This window comes from Oncorhynchus clarkii, chromosome 7 (assembly GCF_045791955.1).
Source record: "Oncorhynchus clarkii lewisi isolate Uvic-CL-2024 chromosome 7, UVic_Ocla_1.0, whole genome shotgun sequence".
In the NCBI taxonomy this organism is placed as follows: domain Eukaryota; kingdom Metazoa; phylum Chordata; class Actinopteri; order Salmoniformes; family Salmonidae; genus Oncorhynchus; species Oncorhynchus clarkii.
In genome coordinates, this window is record NC_092153.1 from 9,805,895 (window position 1) to 9,824,561 (window position 18,667).

The window sequence follows — 18,667 nt, forward strand, 5'->3', positions numbered from 1 at the left end:
ATAAGAATAACACCTTTTCACTTCATTAACTGTACTAAAGTAATGTATATGTAACAAGAATGAATCAGAAACAAAGCCATTTGCTTCAATAGCCTGTATTTTTTCTATATCTTTGCATAAAGTAATTTACTTGTAAAAAATGAAAAGTTGAAACAAAAAACAAATTCCTAAAATTCCAGTGCTGCAATAAAACCATCAACATGTCTAGTATAAATCACTCATAGTGTACAGTACTGTGAGGGTTCTAGTTCTCATCAACATGTATAGTATAAATCACTCATAGTGTACAGTACTGTGAGGGTTCTAGTTCTCATCAACATGTATAGTATAAATCACTCATAGTGTACAGTACTGTGAGGGTTCTAGTTCTCATCAACATGTCTAGTATAAATCACTCATAGTGTACAGTACTGTGAGGGTTCTAGTTCTCATCAACATGTCTAGTATAAATCACTCATAGTGTACAGTACTGTGAGGGTTCTAGTTCTCATCAACATGTCTAGTATAAATCACTCATAGTGTACAGTACTGTGAGGGTTCTAGTTCTCATCAACATGTATAGTATAAATCACTCATAGTGTACAGTACTGTGAGGGTTCTAGTTCTCATCAACATGTATAGTATAAATCACTCATAGTGTACAGTACTGTGAGGGTTCTAGTTCTCATCAACATGTATAGTATAAATCACTCATAGTGTACAGTACTGTGAGGGTTCTAGTTCTCATCAACATGTCTAGTATAAATCACTCATAGTGTACAGTACTGTGAGGGTTCTAGTTCTCATCAACATGTATAGTATAAATCACTCATAGTGTACAGTACTGTGAGGGTTCTAGTTCTCATCAACATGTATAGTATAAATCACTCATAGTGTACAGTACTGTGAGGGTTCTAGTTCTCATCAACATGTCTAGTATAAATCACTCATAGTGTACAGTACTGTGAGGGTTCTAGTTCTCATCAACATGCATAGTATAAATCACTCATAGTGTACAGTACTGTGAGGGTTCTAGTTCTCATCAACATGTATAGTATAAATCACTCATAGTGTACAGTACTGTGAGGGTTCTAGTTCTCATCAACATGTATAGTATAATCACTTATACTGTACAGTACTGTGAGGGTTCTAGTTCTCATCAACATGTATAGTATAAATCACTCATAGTGTACAGTACTGTGAGGGTTCTAGTTCTCATCAACATGTCTAGTATAAATCACTCATAGTGTACAGTACTGTGAGGGTTCTAGTTCTCATCAACATGTATAGTATAACACTCATAGTGTACAGTACAGTGAGGGTTCTAGTTTCCATCAACATGTATAGTATAAATCACTCATAGTGTACAGTACTGTGAGGGTTCTAGTTCTCATCAACATGTATAGTATAAATCACTCATAGTGTACAGTACTGTGAGGGTTCTAGTTCTCATCAACATATATAGTATAAATCACTCATACTGTACAGTACTGTGAGGGTTCTAGTTCTCATCAACATGTATAGTATAATCACTCATACTGTACAGTACTGTGAGAGTTCTAGTTCTCATCAACATGTATAGTATAATACTATAATAATATATAATAATATACTGTGGGGCGGCAGGGTAGCCTAGTGGTTAGAGCGTTGGACTAGTAACCGGAAGGTTGCAAGTTCAAACCCCCGAGCTGACAAGGTACAAATCTGTCGTTCTGCCCCTGAACAGGCAGTTAACCCACTAGGCCGTCATTGAAAATAAGAATTTGTTCTTAACTGACTTGCCTAGTTAAATAAAGGTAAAATAAAAAATAGTATAAATCACTCGTACAGTACTGTGAGGGTTCTAGTTCTCATCAACATGTATAGTATAAATCACTGATAGTGTACAGTACTGTGAGGGTTCTAGTTCTCATCAACATGTATAGTATAAATCACTGATAGTGTACAGTACTGTGAGGGTTCTAGTTCTCATCAACATGTATAGTATAAATCACTCATAGTGTACAGTACTGTGAGGGTTCTAGTTCTCATCAACATGTATAGTATAAATCACTCATAGTGTACAGTACTGTGAGGGTTCTAGTTCTCATCAACATGTCTAGTATAAATCACTCATAGTGTACAGTACTGTGAGGGTTCTAGTTCTCATCAACATGTATAGTATAAATCACTCATAGTGTACAGTACTGTGAGGGTTCTAGTTCTCATCAACATGTATAGTATAAATCACTCATAGTGTACAGTACTGTGAGGGTTCTAGTTCTCATCAACATGTCTAGTATAAATCACTCATAGTGTACAGTACTGTGAGGGTTCTAGTTCTCATCAACATGCATAGTATAAATCACTCATAGTGTACAGTACTGTGAGGGTTCTAGTTCTCATCAACATGTATAGTATAAATCACTCATAGTGTACAGTACTGTGAGGGTTCTAGTTCTCATCAACATGTATAGTATAATCACTTATACTGTACAGTACTGTGAGGGTTCTAGTTCTCATCAACATGTATAGTATAAATCACTCATAGTGTACAGTACTGTGAGGGTTCTAGTTCTCATCAACATGTCTAGTATAAATCACTCATAGTGTACAGTACTGTGAGGGTTCTAGTTCTCATCAACATGTATAGTATAACACTCATAGTGTACAGTACAGTGAGGGTTCTAGTTTCCATCAACATGTATAGTATAAATCACTCATAGTGTACAGTACTGTGAGGGTTCTAGTTCTCATCAACATGTATAGTATAAATCACTCATAGTGTACAGTACTGTGAGGGTTCTAGTTCTCATCAACATGTATAGTATAAATCACTGATAGTGTACAGTACTGTGAGGGTTCTAGTTCTCATCAACATGTATAGTATAAATCACTGATAGTGTACAGTACTGTGAGGGTTCTAGTTCTCATCAACATGTATAGTATAAATCACTGATAGTGTACAGTACTGTGAGGGTTCTAGTTCTCATCAACATGTATAGTATAAATCACTGATAGTGTACAGTACTGTGAGGGTTCTAGTTCTCATCAACATGTATAGTATAACACTCGTACAGTACTGTGAGGGTTCTAGTTCTCATCAACATGTATAGTATAACACTCGTACAGTACTGTGAGGGTTCTAGTTCTCATCAACATGTATATTATAAATCACTCATACTGTGAGGGTTCTAGTTCTCTCTCTCTTCTGCATTTGGCCATAAGTTCTCATGGCAGTCTTCAGGAGAAGTGTCTCCACGCCCTGCATTCATTGCATCGAGTAAGGACATCTGGTCATGTCGATGGTGGTCATAAACCTTCCACCTCCACGCAGAGAAAAAGTATGGAGGCAGGAATAGTACTGACATCCTGGGATGTGCAGCAAACCAGTCTGTGACTGCAGCAGAGTGATGGAATGCCACATTATCTCACACAACGAAGGTAGGGGAGTTTCTTGCCCTTCTCACCTCCGCTGGCACAAGTCGATTATACAGGTCATCCAGAAAATAAATTAGCCTCTCTGTTGTATGGGCCAATTAATGGTTTGTGTAACAGCAAACCATCATTGGACAGTGCAGCACACATTGTGATATTAGCTCCTCTCTGGCCGGTGACATGCACAGTTGCTCTCTGTCCAATCACATTGTGATGTTAACTCCTCTCTGTCCAATCACATTTCTTCCCCTGTGGCTTGTTTTTGACAGGTTGAATCCAGCTTCATCCACAAAGATGAATGTATGTGCAGTTTGCCTGGCTTCCATCTCCATTACTCTCTAAAATACAGTAAATCCACAGTTTTACAGTACTTTACATTATGCACAGCTGTGTATGTACCTGTTTGGTTATTGAACAGACTTCTTACCTGAACATATTGATACCGGTGTTCTTTCACACGTTCACCGTTTCACTCAAAGTGTACAGTGCTTCATCCTTATTTTATGTTTCTCTGGGACTCTAGCAATTGTCGTTGTGCTGACCGTATTCACATTCCCAAAAGTGGTATTGTCTGCCAGCACTCTGTCCCAAATTTCCCGCAGTTTTATTGTATTGTTGCCAATTACCATGTCAACAATGGCAATTTCCTGCGCATCTGATAATATTCTGCCTCCTGTGGGAGGCAACCTTTGTATCCTACTGAAAAACACAAAATAATCAATATATTTCAAAATGTCAGTAAAAATGTGAAAATACTGTACTGCACTGTAATATGTAGTTCAATTATCATTTAAGGATGCACATCTCACCTGTTGTTTTGCCTGGAAATGTGTACTATTGATGCAACAGTTGCACCCTTAAACCGGCCTCTCTCAAAGAGAGACCATGGTTTACAACATGGTCAATAATTGTGGCTCTTATCTCATCAGAGACCACCACTCTTGTTCTTCCTCTCCTTTGTCCTCCACACATTCTCCTTCTCCCTGACACTCTTCTTTCCCCAACAACCTGTCTTCCTTGATCCATGTTTCCAAATGAAATCATTCCCAAGCCGTCCTCTTTTGTCTGTTTGGTAACAAGACTAAAAACAGGACACTTGGGTCGGCTTTCAGCTGAAATTGCAGTCAGCTGTGTTTGGAATTATAAAATATTCTGCTGAGATGTTCTATATGCTTCAGTCTGGTTACTGCAGAAATGCAAAGCATTTGCCATCATTCTGTTTTGAATGTGTTTTTAACAGTGTGTTTGCGTTTGAAAACATGTGCTGCAAATATATATTTTTGCAGGTGGTGGAGTATGAATGAGAAAAGAGTTCATGGATTTCAGAGAATGTGGTCATTTGTAACGATGTGCGCTGAGAGTCAGGAAGCAAGTTGAGGGAGTGAGTGTTTTAATAAATAAACACAACATAATACAAAACAAGAATCACGACCAACGCACAGACATGAAACTGAAACATAAACAATAACGCCTGGGGAAGGAACCAAAGGGAGTGACATATAGGGAAGGTAATCAGGGAAGTGACAGAGTCCAGGTGAGTCTGATGACACGCAGGTGCGCATAACGATGGTGAGAGGTGTGCGCCATACCGAGCAGCCTGGTGACCGAGAGGGCGGAGAGGGAGCACACATGACATCATTGAAGGAATTTTGTGTAAAAGCAATGAAAAATGATTCACAGTTTGGTCCACATACATTTCTGTTTCGCTGACTGTGTGAAAAGTTTTGACAATGCATGTTAGCAATTGAAAAAAATGTTTAATTGGGGAGGACCGGCTCGTGGTAATGGCTGGAGCGGAATCGGTGGAATAGAATCAAATACATCAAACAAACCAGGTGTCTGATGCCATTATTATGAGCCGTCCTCCCCCCAGCTGCCTCCGCTGATTCAGAGGCTGTATTGTTTTGTTGGGCATGCGCACAAAGTCAAATACTAGTGCTTTCACGTCATAGTCTTCATAATGTTGCACAACAGCTGGACTGAATGCTATCGCTATGGCAGACTAGTATAAGAATACAGTCAGGTAACAACTGTAGGGTTACTGTAAATGAGTCTAATGACAGTTTGTTAAGTGACTCACAGTGTGACTGGCTCCAACTACATTGAGGCTTCAAAGGTAAAGAGATGATGATGAATGATTTTCTGTCCGTCCTCCATTTCCCTTTCATCAATCTGTAGAATCACATTAAGTCAATATACTATATCTTACTAGGACACGCGCAGTAGACAATTCTACAGGGGTTTTGCTGAGAGAGGTATCAATTCACAGACATTGGATGATCTAATTTTGCATCAGTCATTCACACTTTTAAATTGTGAAATTAATTAGGTCTACTTGGACCATTCCTTTTTAACGTCTTGTCCAAATGAATCAAGAACATGTACTTGTAAGAGTAGGATAAGTCCATTGAAAAACTAATGTGGTATAGCGACCTCTTGTGGTCATACGGGGCTCTCACAGGGTTGTTGTCTGCTTGATCAACGTCTCAACCTTTGTGGCCTACTTCTTTGAAATACTTAATATTTCATGATATTTTCACTTAGTCTGACTGAAAAAGCAATGCAATCAAACTAGTTAAGCATAATGACTAGACATCATTATCTGATATAGATTTAGTTTGTCTTTCATATTTTATATATTTACATACATTACATACACATTTAAATATATACTTGTTTTTTTTAATGAAAAACTACATACAAGTTGATTAGAGATTTCACTTCTCCTGTGGAAATCATTCACTTCTGCTGCATAAAAGTCAATGTGTCGCCATGGAGAGATGACTTCCTTTTGGAAGAGAAAGTGGTCCAGCCGATGGTCAAATAAAGAAATAAAATACTGTCATGGTGCAATACCTGGGGATGACAAAAGAGGTTGCTACATGTACTTCCCTAATGAAATAGCATGCAGTATGGGTGCATCTCATACTGAAGTGGCTTCCTTTCCTTTCCTCCTTTCCTTCATCCCTACTAGGCACACACTGGTTGAATCAACGCTGTTTCCATGTCATTTCAATGAACCAAAGTGGAATAGATGTTGAATTGACGTCTGTGCCCAGTGGGTCTGCACATATGTCATTGGATAGAGTTGGACAGGTTAAAGCAAATACCTGATGAAGGTAATCACCATGTTGCTTTCACCTTTGCTTTATTTTCAGATCAGTGCAGATGAGGAAGTTGAGAAAAAAAGAGGAAGCAGCATTAGACTATTGAGATGCACCCTCACTCACAGGGGTAGTGGTGGAAACCACATGTCCTGGTCTCTAGTCTATATAACTCAGCACATCACTGTCCCCCTTCCACTTTTCACTCTCTCTCTGTCTCTCTCTCACACACACACACACACACACACTCAATCATCATTTCACCATGGGCAACTTTGCTGCCAACGAGGGACTTTCGGTCTTTGTCATTGTAAGTCTGTCAAATTAAATTCTATAATTACTCCACGTTTCTGTTTTGGGGTGTAATGTGCTACTGATCTAACCAGGTGAATTGGGTCTGTTTTAGCTGGTATGGCTGGGAATCAACGCTTACCTGTTTGTCCAGTTCTACATGAACTTCCTGACTGAGAGATGGTTCTACACACGGGTCCTTCTTGGGGTAAGTTTGAGAACCAAAGTCCTTAGATTTTCTATTTAAGAAATGGAGGTCAGTTTAAGATTTCATACTCTGCTCTTAGTGTATTAGACATCTTGGCAACCCAGAACCAAATATGAAGTGCTGGCCTCTGGCCAGCTGTTGTCATCTGTCAGCAGGGCCTGCTGTATTACATATTTAACACGTAGACCTTTATCCTTATTTGATTTTATATTTACATGTATATTGTACAGTTAGTAGGTCATTCATATTGAATATGTGTAGTCCATATTATGCCTAACCCCTCTTGTCTGACAGAGATTGAAACAAAAGAGGAATCACAAGTTGATGTGATATCTTTACTTTGTGGTTACAGCTGTGTGTATGACTGACTACGTGTTCCTCACAGGAAGCCCAGGTGGCTAAACTAAAAGTAGCAATGACCAGAAGTGAAACTGAGTCTGCACTTTACTCTGCGCCCCTCTCACTCCTGCTCAGTCCCTGAGGGCCCCTTTCAATTGAAACCAGTAACCAGAAATAAAAAAAAAACAGATTCAAACTGTAAAAATGGTGGTGTTCGACAAATTATTCCCACTTCCTCTCCCTCTCCCTCTCCCCCTCTCTATCTAACCCTACTATCACTCCCCTCAGGATGCCCTCTCCTGGGCCAGGGCTCCTGCAGCCTGTCTCAACTTTAACTGTATGCTTATTCTGCTGCCAGTCTGCCGGAACCTTCTGTCCTTCCTGCGCGGCTCCATTCAGGTAACACAGACACACCCCGACCCTATTTCATTCAAATGTGTATGGGTAGTCATCTATAAACAAAAGCTGTATCACATTTTTCCAAACTTTTCCTACACGTTCAGTGTTGCAGTCGCACAGCTGCTCGACAACTGGACAGAAACATCACCTTTCACAAGCTGGTAGCTTACATGATAGCATTTCACACAGGTACCCTACTCACTCACTTAGTTTGCATTACATCTGCCTTTGATTGTCTTCATTCATCTTCATTGTTCATCAAACAGATGTCTCTGTACAGATTGTAATCTTTACTTTGCCTTTGTCCTTGCCTAGCGGTCCACATCATCGCCCACCTGTTTAACTTTGAGTGGTTCATGGGAGCCCAGCTGTACAGGAACAGCAGCTCTCTGCCCTTTGTGCTGTCCCAGATTGGCACCGGAGACAATGCCTCCTACCTAAACCCCATCAGGACTGACCAGACCGTGAGTATTCTATTAGCTACAGATTTTCATTGTTCATTATGTCTATGACTACCTAGGACACTGTGTTCATTATGTTTATAACTGCTTAGGACACTGTGTTCATTATGTTTATAACTGCCTAGGACACTGTGTTCATTATGTCTATGACTACCTAGGACACTGTGTTCATTATGTTTATAACTGCCTAGGACACATTGTTCATTATGTCTATGACTGCCGAGGACACATAGTTCATTATGTCTGTCACTGCCTAGGACACTGTGTTCATTATGTTTATAACTGCCTAGGACACTGTGTTCATTATGTTTATAACTGCCTAGGACACTGTGTTCATTATGTTTATGACTGCCTAGGACACATTGTTCATTATGTCTATGACTGCCTAGGACACTGTGTTCATTATGTTTATGACTGCCTAGGACACTGTGTTCATTATGTCTATGACTACCTAGGACACTGTGTTCATTATGTTTATAACTGCCTAGGACACATTGTTCATTATATCTATGACTGCCGAGGACACATAGTTCATTATGTCTGTCACTGCCTAGGACACTGTGTTCATTATGTTTATAACTGCCTAGGACACTGTGTTCATTATGTTTATAACTGCCTAGGACACATTGTTCATTATATCTATGACTGCCGAGGACACATAGTTCATTATGTCTGTCACTGCCTAGGACACATTGTTCATTATGTCTATGACTGCCTAGGACACTGTGTTCATTATGTTTATGACTGCCTAGGACACTGTGTTCATTATGTCTATGACTGCCTAGGACACTGTGTTCCTTATGTCTATGACTACCTAGGACACTGTGTTCCTTATGTCTATGACTGCGTAGGACACTGTGTTCATTATGTTTATAACTGCCTAGGACACTGTGTTCATTATGTTTATAACTGCCTAGGACACTGTGTTCATTATGTTTATGACTACCTAGGACATGTTCTAATGTCTTATGTAGTGCTATAAAGGCTTTAGGAATGCATAAAGCGTTAGAGTATTTTGTATTTAATGTAGCTATGTCAAGAGGTCAGTTCTGACCAAGGACAGAATGTTGACAATTGATAGCAGATTATGACAGAGAGGAATCCCCCAGCATAGAAATAGAATGAATAGAATGATAATGTATTTCTATGTTCCTCAGCCCATAACACACTATGACTCCTTCATTACTCATTGGCTGCCTCCTCTGAACAGAGAGATATAATATATGACTAAAACGAAAAATGGTCAGCAAATGTCCCACTTCTTGTAATATTAAAGCAAGTTCATTATGCTGAGTCAGAAGGAAGCATTTCTGAACATTACCGACTTCCCTAAATAGGTTGAGCAGATAGTCCCAAACACAGCCTCCACACTCCCTCCGAGGCAACAACATGACTGCATTACTCTGAAATCCCCCTTCTCTGATTGGGTCAGAACCCAACCATAGTGATGTTCACTACCATCGCGGGGTTAACGGGCGTGGTCATCACCTTGGCCCTCATCCTCATCATTACATCATCCATGGAGGTCATCCGCAGGTCATACTTCGAGGTTTTCTGGTACACCCATCACCTATTCATCATCTTCTTCATCGGACTCGTCTTCCACGGCTTCGGGTGAGTCAGTTAAAACTCACAAAAATTTGTGCACATTCATTGTTTCTCCATAATACCCCGTTTGAGTCAGTTGAACATTTCCTACAGAGACATAGATATTATTAGCCTCATTTTAAGATATTAAAAGGGTTCATACATGCTTATAACAAGTAATAAAAGCATTATACCTGCAGGTAAAGCCCTAGCGTTTTATTTTAAATCTCTCTAAAACGGTTTGCCACAGGCGAATTGTCCGAGGGCAGACCGCTACAAGTCTCCTGGAGAACAAGCCATCGCAGTGTGCAGATCAGTTTGAGTCATGGGGAAAGAACGGGACCTTCTGCCCTAAGCCAGAGTTTGCTGGGAACCCTCCTATGGTGAGCTATGACAGCTCTTTTTTTTTTTACATGACTTAAGTGTGCTGCTTCTTTTTTGTAAAGAACATTTTCTCTGTCGGTTTCCTCTTCAGACATGGAAGTGGGTAGTGGGGCCTATGATCTTGTATGTGTGTGAGAGACTGGTCCGATTCTACCGCTCCCAACAGAAGGTGGTCATCACCAAGGTCAGTACTGTCCTTCAAGACAGCTTGTACACTCCCAACAGGCAATTTCTCTAACGGACAATTTCTTTTAGATTTAAATCCAGCGTGATTGAGACAGTTGTCCTTGTTAGAAGGCAGCCCTGGCCAAGAACCAGAATCATGCACTATGCAGTTCACGTCTACTCATCCAACAGTTAGTTGTCTTTTTTGGCCTCCATCTTGTTTTTCTCCCATCCTTCTCCTCTCCAGGTGGTGATGCACCCGTCCAAGACCCTGGAGCTCCAGATGAAGAGGAAGGGTTTCAGGATGGAGGTCGGCCAGTACGTCTTCATGCAGTGTCCCTGCGTCTCCCAGCTGGAGTGGCATCCCTTCACCCTCACCTCCGCCCCCGAGGAGGATCACTTCAGCGTCCACATCCGTATCGTGGGCGACTGGACCCAGGGCCTGTACGAGGCCTGCGGGGGGGACAAGAACGAGACCCAGGAGGCATGGAAACTGCCTAAGTACGTGCTTGAATGCAGAGCTAACATTTTCTAGGACCTCGTCCCCTTAACTAATCTTCGGTTAAATATCCATTAGGTTGAATGTCAATTAGGTTTTTGTACTGCTATTTCTGCACTTCATGTCCCTAGTTGACATCGTAGTGTAGTTAGTGGGCTGTCATTTGGAACGTGACGATGGGGTTGTAGTGTTTTCTTTTTACTGTGAAATAACGGTGAGGGGAAGTGCCACAAGAGAGGAAACGTGGTTTTCAGCAGTGGTACATTACAATAATCGCAACATTGTGTAATTGTTTAACCAGAAAGTATCCAGTATATTAGATTCTTTCATGTTTTTACCATATAAATGTAATTATAAGACTATTAAACTGTTATATGACTGTAACTCTCTCCCTGGATGCAGAATGGCGATAGATGGCCCGTTTGGTACGGCCAGTGAGGACGTGTTCGGCTATGAGGTGGTCATGCTGGTGGGGGCTGGCATCGGGGTCACCCCCTTCGCCTCCGTCCTCAAGTCAGTGTGGTACAAACATATCCAGGAGAACCAGAACGTCTTCACCAAGAAGGTGAGAGAGGGGCTCTGTCTGTCTGGTTTATTGTCTTTCTAAATTGCAGTGTAGGGTACTTCCCCATTTCATTCCACCAATGTTTCAACTAAAATGTTCTTCATTGCATTGTGATTTGCTATTCTATTTCATTTCATGAAGTGAGAGACAATCTCACTGCTATGAGTGCAATGTTCATTTATTTTCAACGTTGACATCGTTCTTTTAGGCTGCTCTTTACTTCTTGTTATATGTCCAATTTGTGATTCAAAATTCAAAAGGGCACTCGCACATCTGAGCTCTTTGTTGCAGGTGCACGGTAACAGTTGAATAAGATGAGGAAAAAGGAGAAACCCGCACACTGCTCTTGATAGTATCACTGCTCTTTATTAAGCTTCACGCTGCGGCCTCAAGGCCTTCCTCAGAGCTTTGTTTTGTCCAATATGTGAAACGGACAATCTTTCTTCCATCTCCTCGATGCCAGATCTACTTCTATTGGCTGTGTCCTGAGACCCAGGCGTTTGAGTGGTTTGCTGACCTGCTGCAGTCTCTGGAGGGACAGATGACAGAGAAAGGCATGGTGGACTTCCTCAGCTACAACATCTACCTGACCCGCTGGAAAGAGACCGAGGTCAGCACACCACACTTTTCAGCAGGGGCGCAACTTTGGTTTTAGAAGTGGGGGAGACATCTTAAAAAAAAAAAAAAAGATCCAGTCGGAAAAAACACTCCAAACAGCCTACCCGACCGCTCGGAGATGTCCGCATGGTCCTAAAGCACACCTTTGCCACATTTTGTATCACATTTCAATGATAAAACTGTGGGGACAAAAATGCAATTTCAGAATGTGGTCCTCTCCCCGTCCCCAGAGAAAGTTGTGCCCCTGCTTTTCAGAAGACACACCAATGTACAGATACACAGTACTAACACACACATATTTATGTTTTATGTACAAGGATGAAAGCTAAAAAAATCTGCGTTGTCTCAAACTGAATAACTATTGCCCATAGATGAGAGTGGGACAATGCATAATCACAAAATGAATCTCAAAAAGTGATTATTTTTTTTACAAAAGGCTGCTCACTTCAGAGTTCACCATGAGGCAGAGAATGACCCTATCACAGGGCTGAAGCAGAAGACTCTGTATGGGAAACCTAACTGGGACAATGAGTTTACTACTATTGGGTCAAAGCATCCAGAGTGAGTGCCTTTCAGCCTCTTCTAATCCAAATTATAGCCAACAGAAATGGCATATTCCAGAGACACACGAGTTAGATGTACTCAAATTGTAAAATGTGTTACATGTATAGTTCACAACTTGTAGACTATTCGTAATTAATGTGTGTGTGTCCAGGAAAAAAGTAGGAGTGTTCCTGTGCGGTCCCACCCAGCTGGCTGACGTCTTGGAGAAGCAGTGCCTGTCTCACTCTGAGGCTGGCGTCAAGTTCATCTTCAACAAGGAAAACTTCTGAGACCCCAACACCCCTCCAAGAGCACCAATGAGGCAATAGCATTATTCCTACTTTATCAAAGTTAGCTTTCAATATTGCCCAGACCCAGAGTATCCTCTGGCTTGTAAGCTGTTTCACATTCCTAAACTGTTGTGTTGTTATCCCCAGCATAAACAATCAATGATTTTTTTATGGATTCTTTGGGTGAATCACATTTTTTTTAAAAACTTAAACTTGTGTGAGATAAGGGAACTTATCAGATCATAGCAACAAAAATGGAAGCAAACTTCACTGTTCTAATGATCATGACCTTCTACACCCCTCCTCAGTGACATTTCACAATAGGTTTCTTGCACAAATCTGTGAAGAAATTCCCAAACCTACCCGCATTTACCACAGAGGCCAGAACGTTATTCTTGTTCTGCAATACAACATGCAAACACAGAAACTCTAGTGTCAAAACTCTCTAGTTCCACTTCCTCCTGTTTCTGGTGTTGTATTTACAAGTTTGTATAAGCAAAATAATATGCATAAAGCTTACTTCATTTAAAATAATATTTTATTTTCACTGCATCAGGGATAGTCTACCAGGCATTTTGCCTTTGCAGCTTTCTTCAGTGTGTAGGTACAGAAAACGTTTGTCTAAAATGAAAATGAGCAGCAACAAAAAGCTGTTTGGGATGTGATATTCTAGTTATCTCAGCTGCAGCTTCTCCTGCTGGACTCAATAGCAGCTGAGAGTTTCTGTAGGCTGGCCAAGTAAGTGATACATTTCAGCTACCAGTGAACACACAGACACTGAGTCAGTCCTATGTGTGTTCGTGTGGGAGTTCAGCGTCTCTTTTTACTGAGGTCAGTCAAATAAACCTAAAGTGTTGGTGAGGAAAAGTCTTGCAGCGTGTGGCTGATCTACTAGACTGCATAAAGTATTGTGATAACCCTTGGCTAGAGTTGTTAAATACCTATGGATCTGCATGGTGTTGTATTTGTGCTGCTTGATATAAGTTATACACAGACATCATAAAAAGGTTTAATTTGAACGTTTAATGACATTCAGCTATGGGTCCTACAGTCTATTGATGGCACCTTCCACCCCACAAAATTACAGGCATATTACTATTTCTATGGAACTTGTTCTTTTATTCTTCATTTGTTTAAACAATGATTGCAACTTGAAATCGTGTCTGTATACACTATCCTGTGATCGGTTTACATAGCATTTCCTAAAGCAAGTTGATCTGAGATGTAAAATAATGTACATAATAAACACTGCTTTTCCTCACCCTATACCAAGGAAGTGGGACAACAGGACAAATATAAGCACCCACCAAAATAATGACTTATTCATTATAAGTAAAGCCAACATTATAGTTGGAACATTGGTATCGTAAGGTAGCAGCTTTGAAGCCAAGCTGTCATAATAGGAAGATTTCAACTGATGCATTTAAAGTCAATGAATAAAGTGTCTTCGGGGTAGACAGCATTTCAGCCCATCCAGAGCATTTCACTAGATGCAGTAAATAGGTCAATGGAACGCAGACCGTGGGGATTGAAGGACGTAGAATCGCACATTCAACAAATCTGATCTAACAAAGTAGATATGTCAAATCCATCATGATTGATGTATTGTAACGGGCCCACAATGTGGTTACTAAAGTTCGATTTGGATATATTTGTCTGCTTTCACTGCATAACATTTAGAAGTTGTCCCTTTTCAGGTTTAGAAGAAGTGACCGCTAAATGCTAACTCCCATTCCTATAAGCTGGTAGCATAGCTAGCATACAGAAGTCAGTGGTGGTCGTCAGTCGGTTTTTCTTCTAGTATTACATTGTTTTTGATTATTGCATTGTTGGGTTTTGAGTTTGCAATAAAGGCATTTCACTGTACTTGTGCATGTGACATTAAAAATGTGACTCTTGATGACATGAACATGTCTTGTCAAATATACAAATAACCACATTTTTCTGGAGGGCAATTAGGAGAGTCGGGATCTTTCCTACACGCATTTCCATTGTTTTGGTCGAGTTCCATTGACCCCTTTACCACATCTATAGCCGTATCGCTGCTTGTCCCCATTCAGCATAGAATGTACAGTGAGCTACTGATTACTGAATAACTCCCCTGCAGGATGGGTGAAGCATGGCACCTTCTATAAGCAGTATCAGAGTTGGTCCTGGTCTAGGGGGTTAAGGCCACAGCAAACACACTGACCACACAGTACATGGTGCGGTTCTCCCATTTCACTGTGCAGCTCCCTGAGAGAAAGGAACAGAGTGCATGAGTCAGTTTGATAAGCAGTGTTTCCTAGGCAGCTGGCGAGGGCTGGTTTAGTGAAGTGACATGTGGTTCCACCCCAAAGTGCCGCATGTCATGATGAATGAAAGAAGATTTGAGATAGACAAGATGGCGGCATACACATTGACGATTACTTCATGGAGTAAAACTTTTTTTTAAATATTAATTTTCTAAATTAAAACACCACCTGCCACTGGACATTTCATAATATACATGTTTGGCTGAATAAAGAATGAAGTATTGCCAACTTAAGGTTGTTCGAAAATTCTCTGTGCTACCAAACAGTACTTAACCTGTAACTCCCAGTAATAGATACCAAAAATCTTTGGTTAAATATCATTATCTGGTGTAAGAATTTGTAACTAGGAAACCCTTTGAACTGAGCAGTGGTGGATGTTATCTTACCATCAGTAACAGTGTCCCAGTAGCAGGAGTTAGCTGTGTGGAGACCAGCACCACTCTTCTGCATGACAGCACAGCTAACTGTAGAGAGAGGAACAGGCAGGGGTCAAATTATGATCATCGTTAACAAAATATCAGTAAGCAATTGTGTTTTTTCACATATTTTTCACCAGTGGCACCATACAATAAGTTTGCATGCTGGATTTACAGTAAAATTAACAAGTCTGTGTTCAATAGGAGATGAAGGCAGCCATACCAATGTACTTGTATGACTTAGTCTGTTTGACCAGCAGGGTGAGGGCTTGCTCCACAATCTTGGCTGTCCACTGGTTCACAGTGTCCTGTCTGTAGCTCTCTTCTCCAATGATACTCTGAATACACTGCAAGACAGACCGTTTGGACACAGACACACACACACACACATCTGAGAAGGCTGGCCCCTTTAGGCATGTGGGGAGCATGGGACCTGATGTGAACAGTGCTGTATACAGAGTCACGTCTATATTGGGGATATGAGCGTTTGTCTTGAGTAATCAGGGGACAAACAGACTGCGAGGCTGGATACGGTTTCACATGATACCGCACTGTCAATTTACACTAAGTAATAGCTAGCTAAATCTATATTTCAAAATCCATCTTAAATATCCATATTTCCATTTGGTTATTCAAACGTATTGATGCTGAATCAATAGATAGTTGTTACCTCTTTCACGGAGTTACTGGCCTCTTCAGAGTTGAAAGAGCCCTAGAAACAATGGTGTGTCAGACTTGCACTGGCATCTCAACTCATCACACCTTTCACTGCAGTTAGAATGGTCAAAACTCTAGGACTAAAACTGAAATGCAGTAATAACAAGGTAGTTAAGTAAATACTGTAACGCAGAGATCGTCTAGGTAGTTTAAACTTTAAACAATATCTAGCTAGTTGTCTTTCCCACTGTAATTGTATGGCTATTTGGCTAGCTAAGAAGATAACTCGGCTAGCTAACAGGCGTTGTTGTGCCAGCCAGTTAGCTAGCTATCTACATTTTGGATTTCATACTCAAGAGTATAGCAACGAAATAGTTGGTAGCATATTCAGTACCTCTTCCCCAGAAAATTCCTCCATTCTCGCCTTCTTAAAAGTGATAGAAATAGCTGTTTTCCAGTGAAAATCTGGTTGATAAATTATAGATTTCCTGTTTGCCGTCACAGGTGGTTAACGAGTGGAGGGAAGCAGGTCACAGCCCCAAGAAATGACCTGAGTTTATGTGAACACTGCCACCTAGCGGGCGAGCCTTAAAATAGCACAGGATGAAAGAGGACGGCGCTTTCCAGCAATCTCGTTGCATTAAAGTGAAAAATGATCAAAGCTTTTACATAAAGTTGTTTTACTAGTATCCAAATCATGAGATGATTGTCACACCAGAACCAAGTTCAAATGGTTTATGAGACGATGAAAATAACATATCAGAACACACACAGATGTCATATTTCCCTGAAAAACACACAATAAGGTTACATTTAAAGTGCAATTGTGCATTTGGGATATTTCAGTCAGCAATAAATAGTATATCCTCACAGTTTATAACACACAACTACGTTATAAAAACACGATCAAAACACACTATGGTTAATTAAAGTCATTTTTGTGCACGTTAAATACAAGTATACACATTTATAATACACGTTTCGTATATGGGAAGTATGGGAACTGAATGTCAATAAATAGGTCACTTTGTGAGAAGTTTGCTAGTGTTCAAAGTGGAGTGGTTGTTTGTTGTGTACAGTCAATGTGCATCCTCTTCAAGGGTTTATTGGTTGTTGGCGCTGCCAGTCCAGTTCTCCAACACCCAATGAGTGGCGTCACAGTAGGGTGCAGGTGGTAGAGCGGGCACCTCTACCACCAGAGTCCGAGGGTGCTCTCAGAGGGGGCTGGGCACCACTAGCGCTGGTCTCTGATGGATCTCTGTTCTCCAGTCCTGCAGAGGGACCCTTGGCACTGGCAGGCAGCTCCCCCATGCCAGTGCCCTCTGCTGGGGCTTCCGCACTGTCCTCTGTCTGCTTGGCTTTGGAGGACAGGCGTTTGAACAGCAACAGCTGAGGGCCGTAGAGAGGAGAGAACACAGTGAGATCTGACCTACTCAATCACTGACAATCACATAGCTTTATGACGTGGTTTTCTGTTGTTTAGCTTATGCCTCTTTGTTCCAATGACTTTCTGTCATACCTTTCTGTTGGTCCTTGGTTGGTTCTTGGGTTTCTCCTCTGTTGTTGGATTCTGCAGCTGAGTGCTGGATGCAGAGCTCTCCTCTGCCGGAGCCAAAGGACTGGGCTGACCTGAGTCCTCTGCAACTATACACAACAGACACTTCATGATAATCCATCCACCCGTAGCACAGAAACAGTAAAGCATGAACCCCATAAATAGTTCCAGACAAAGTTCACCTGTTTGTCAGACGTTTCAGAACATCTCTTCTATGCTCACCTTTCTGCCCACCGTCTGGGAGAGTTTCTTCTTTCACACCCTCTGGTCCCTAGAAAGAGGGAATTCTGTTTTACAAGTTAACATACAGGTCCTAGATCTGTAGATTAGGGTCATCGGTAGGGTAGCGTACCTGGAGGGGTTCTGCTGTGGACTGGCTCTGACCCTGTAATGACTGTCCCTCCATGTCCTCAGATTTCTCTTTCTCCTCTGCTTTGTTGTCCTCCTCCTCTTCTTCATCCTCCTCCTCCTCTTCAACATCCTTTTGTCCTTCCCCCTCTTCAGCTCTTAAATCCTGCAAAAAGGGATGAGAGCGAGTGGGGCAGACTGGTTAAAACAAGCGATAGTAAGTTAGGTAACAGATACAACTTAGTCACAGGGGAGAAACTGTATGTACACTGGCACACACACACACACACACACACACACACACACACACACACACACACACACACACACACACACACACACACACACACACACACACACACACACACACACACACACACACACACACGAGGGAGAGTCGGCACTAAAGAGATGTGAGGAAGACTAGAGGTGGGAGCTTCACATTGGATATGGATAGTGGAGTCACAACAGGGAGCTAAGGGATTACAGACAGGGATAAAGGAAGAAAAGGGATCCCACCTGCCACTGGAACAGTTTCATGCAAACAG

General features: G+C 41.2%; 3 protein-coding genes across 3 annotated transcripts; 1 reads left to right on the forward strand and 2 right to left on the reverse strand.

The window, feature by feature from the left end:
* Positions 1-6,626: 6,626 nt before the first annotated feature.
* LOC139412851 (cytochrome b-245 heavy chain-like) lies at positions 6,627-14,754 on the forward strand. The gene is made up of 13 exons (XM_071159599.1): positions 6,627-6,810; positions 6,907-6,999; positions 7,627-7,737; positions 7,842-7,926; positions 8,053-8,201; positions 9,631-9,812; positions 10,036-10,168; positions 10,261-10,353; positions 10,582-10,835; positions 11,236-11,398; positions 11,862-12,008; positions 12,453-12,577; positions 12,732-14,754. The coding sequence occupies exons 1-13, from the start codon at positions 6,766-6,768 to the stop codon at positions 12,847-12,849; spliced, it is 1,698 nt and encodes a 565-aa protein (XP_071015700.1). The 5' UTR covers positions 6,627-6,765; the 3' UTR covers positions 12,850-14,754.
* On the reverse strand, positions 13,854-16,753 carry LOC139412852 (dynein light chain Tctex-type 3-like). Its single transcript, XM_071159600.1, has 5 exons — positions 16,611-16,753; positions 16,230-16,271; positions 15,783-15,906; positions 15,530-15,607; positions 13,854-15,084 (listed from the first exon to the last, which is right to left on the reverse strand). The coding sequence occupies exons 1-5, from the start codon at positions 16,632-16,634 to the stop codon at positions 15,008-15,010; spliced, it is 345 nt and encodes a 114-aa protein (XP_071015701.1). The 5' UTR covers positions 16,635-16,753; the 3' UTR covers positions 13,854-15,007.
* Positions 16,754-17,371: 618 nt separating this feature from the next.
* Positions 17,372-18,659, reverse strand: LOC139413999 (brain acid soluble protein 1-like). Its single transcript, XM_071161884.1, has 5 exons — positions 18,639-18,659; positions 18,124-18,285; positions 17,994-18,042; positions 17,736-17,860; positions 17,372-17,605 (listed from the first exon to the last, which is right to left on the reverse strand). The coding sequence occupies exons 1-5, from the start codon at positions 18,657-18,659 to the stop codon at positions 17,372-17,374; spliced, it is 591 nt and encodes a 196-aa protein (XP_071017985.1).
* Positions 18,660-18,667: the final 8 nt, after the last annotated feature.